General features: G+C 31.1%; 1 protein-coding gene across 1 annotated transcript; it reads left to right on the top strand.

The window, feature by feature from the left end:
- Positions 1–33: 33 nt before the first annotated feature.
- Positions 34–2,717, top strand: LOTGIDRAFT_146452 (hypothetical protein; the record flags this gene model as incomplete). The annotated part of the gene is made up of 3 exons (XM_009067475.1): positions 34–88; positions 389–463; positions 2,635–2,717. 3 exons carry the CDS (start codon positions 34–36, stop codon positions 2,715–2,717), a joined length of 213 nt encoding a protein of 70 aa, XP_009065723.1.
- Positions 2,718–3,355: the final 638 nt, after the last annotated feature.

The raw sequence follows: 3,355 nt of genomic DNA, 5'->3' as shown, positions 1-3,355 counted from the left end.
TATTTGATGTTTTAGACGGGTGTTGAAATGGAAATGGTTGAACAAGTATCCCTATTAGAATGGTTTGCTAATAATTATAAAAACTTTGGTATGTGTCTAAAATTAACTTTATAACAGTTACAGAATATTGCCTTTGTGTTACTGATAAAATATATATTGTTTTCTCAGCGTCAAACTAGGCATAGAGAAATTTGACATAGCAATTGGTCTATCATTCATAATCATAGTGATAGTACTCAAGGTTTTGTTTAACATGTAATTGACTTATTTTACTAATATCCTTCTAGAGAACACCTTAATGTTAGTTATTCCATTGTCGAGTGCACATGTAATTTGTCAAAGAGTCTAAAATGAATCTGTTTTCTATCAACAATTGTTTCATTTACAGGTGCCACATTAGAAATTATTACAGATAAATCCCAAGAAGGTGCCCAATTTGTGAGAGGATTTGGTGGAATTGGAGGTAAGAGATAAATTATTTCAGATCTATATAAGGCGACACCAATTTATAAACTTGGATTACGGGCCCGCCGACCTGCTTTTTTGACGAATCCCAATAAAAATAAAAATGAAAAAATCTATTATTTTTTTATTCTTACTGTGTCCGCCGATGTAAAAATTTCAACACGAAATCCTAAAGGGACGTAACTCGGTTGATAAGTTGTACTCGCTTAGCGAAAGCGTTCACTGTTGAATGGTCAGTCAGTGTTAATGAGACAAAAGGCTAGTTCCACGATGTTTTTGATAACGGTACTACAAAGCAAGTACGACTATGCAAATGAGGTGCCTGCAAATTTTTAAAATAAATCTTGAACTGAAGCTATTTTCATTCGAAAGATAAATTGGTTTGTAATATGTTGATTGTTGGTTAGATAGTTTTAAAATTTGTTGTATTATGAGATTAGTTCTGGAAATCTGGAAAAGCCTTTCAAAAAATAAAATAAACCAACAACACATGATTTGTGATTTGGTTCGTTCCAGTCTGCAAATTTTGTAAAAATTCTCTCGTCGGCCATTATTCAATTGTGATGAAAATACATCTATGTGAAAATGTGAGAAAATGAGCGTTGAACTCGATGTTTATATCAACGTCTCCAAGGGCCGTGTCACAAAACGAACTATAGTGCGTGCCTCTGATGACGAAAATGTTGGTAATTTGTTGACGCGCTCCGGATGGCAGGACACAGAAGAAGTAACCGTCTCCAGCGTTAAAGCCGGTATCGAAATAGACCATGAAACTACCGATGTAGAGATAGTTACACCCGTAGCAGTTTTAAGACAATTTAATTTTAAATCCATAAGGTTTAATCTGGTGTTTGTTTGTTTCCAAAGGATATAAATAAAGTTTTAAATACATTCCTTTTTCGTCTTCTTGAAATGCAGATTTTTTTTTATTTATTTTTATCCCCCCCTGCTCCCTGCTTTTTTCAAAAGTTTTGCCCGTAATTCAACTAATTAAATTGGTGTGGCCTAATAGAATTTGGAGAAAAAGAGTTCTGGAGTAATAAATAGTTTGTAGTAATGTCTCTTCAGATTTGTCAAGCTCTTAAATTCTTGGAAAAAATTTTATGGAATGTTTGCTATGATGACTATTTAGTTCTGTCAATCCAATGATAAACATTTGATTACAACTTTTCACATGGCTGAGCAAACTTTTATTAATGACATTAAAAAGGCAGGATTGAATGTATGTCTTTTGCTATGAAATGTTTGCTATGATGACTATTGAGATCTGTCAATCCAATGATAAAGATTTGATTACAACTTTAAATCTAACTGAGCAAACTTTTATCAGTAACATTACATGGACAGGAAGGAAATCAAACATATTTAAAAGAAATAACAGGAATAGAATTTTCTAAATTCATTGTAAGAATATTCGCTATGAAATGTTTGCTATGATGACTAGTTAGATCTGTCAATCCAATGATAAAGATTTGATTATAACTATTAAATATATCTGACAATATAAAATAGTAAAGTAGATAAATATTAATACCACGAGAACAAAAAATGTGCACTTGGTGAAAAAAATTCATGTTTTTTTTTCCGTTATGGTTGCAGATTGTTTTGTTTATTTTAATGGTTTGATTTTTTAGCACATAAACGCTTGCAAAAATAACTGATAATCAAATTAGGAAACAAAATTTAAACTCAAATGAATCTATATGCTGGTATTGGATTTTAAAAAAATAAAGCTCTTTAAATTGGTGGTATATATCATTCAATATAATCAAAGGGACAGATTCATCATCAGTTTGTCTAATCATACCTTTGTATCAAAAACAGGAATTTTTTAGCTAATCTTATCGGTTATAGCGTTCATAGTCAAAATTTCAGCCTTCCAACACATCTAGAATTATCAGCATTCAAAAGTTTAAAAGACAACTCGTCTTATATTGAGATTCTGTCATATAAAGAAATAGAAAGTGAAATTGAAAGTTTAAGGTATTTTTGAAGAAATGTGATTTTTGTACATTTCTTGTCCTTCTGAAGACTATACACAATAATGGCGAAACTGTTCCTATTGCCCTATTTTTTTCCAACCAATGTGTACTCTACTTCTTGCTTTACCTTGAAAGGAATATACATCTGATATAATGTTAGTTAAATAAGATGTTGTTTATATTACAGGTATATTACGGTACCAAGTAGATTTCCAGATGTTTCATCCAGACTTGCAGGAATATGATGATTTTGATATAGATGATTATTAAATAATTAGCACCAATACAAACTTAATACTTTATGGTACATTTGGGTAGTGGACTGGATTAAATGATAATAATAGTCTCTTACTTTTAACTCCCTTGAGTCAACTCAATATATGAAACAGTCCAGAATGGACATGTTGACCAAGGGAATTTGTCATTGACTTTGATGCTGACAAAAATATTTTTTGAAACTTCATGGATTGTCCTCAGCAGCTGAAAAACAAATTTATCAGCTTTTAATCAATATGATTTTGTCATTTTGCTGCAGACTGCAATCCAAATGTACTATACTTAAAGCCAATCTTTATTTGCTGTTTCTTACAATTACAGTTTTAAGTTATTATTATCAAAGGTTAAAATGTTAATATGTGTTGAAAAAAAATCAAATTTGTGATCTTAATATAAGCTTTTGACCAGTTTTCTATTCAGAACCATGTTATTAAAGGCTTAATCTCAGCCTTCATATTGACAAAAGCTCTAAAGCTGTCAACTCGTATCATAGAAGAACGTCATTCCCAATATTCCTGGTAGCGGCTTTGGATATATCTATGAATTAAATTTCCAATATTTTGAAAGTAAGCTTACCCTGTAATCTGGAGCATTCAATCAATTGTTGTGCCAGTATCAGATACTACTAAACT

Source organism: Lottia gigantea (genome assembly GCF_000327385.1).
Source record: "Lottia gigantea unplaced genomic scaffold LOTGIsca_822, whole genome shotgun sequence".
In the NCBI taxonomy this organism is placed as follows: domain Eukaryota; kingdom Metazoa; phylum Mollusca; class Gastropoda; family Lottiidae; genus Lottia; species Lottia gigantea.
Note: the sequence above shows the minus strand (reverse complement) of the source record. Positions and strands in the feature narration are given on the sequence as shown.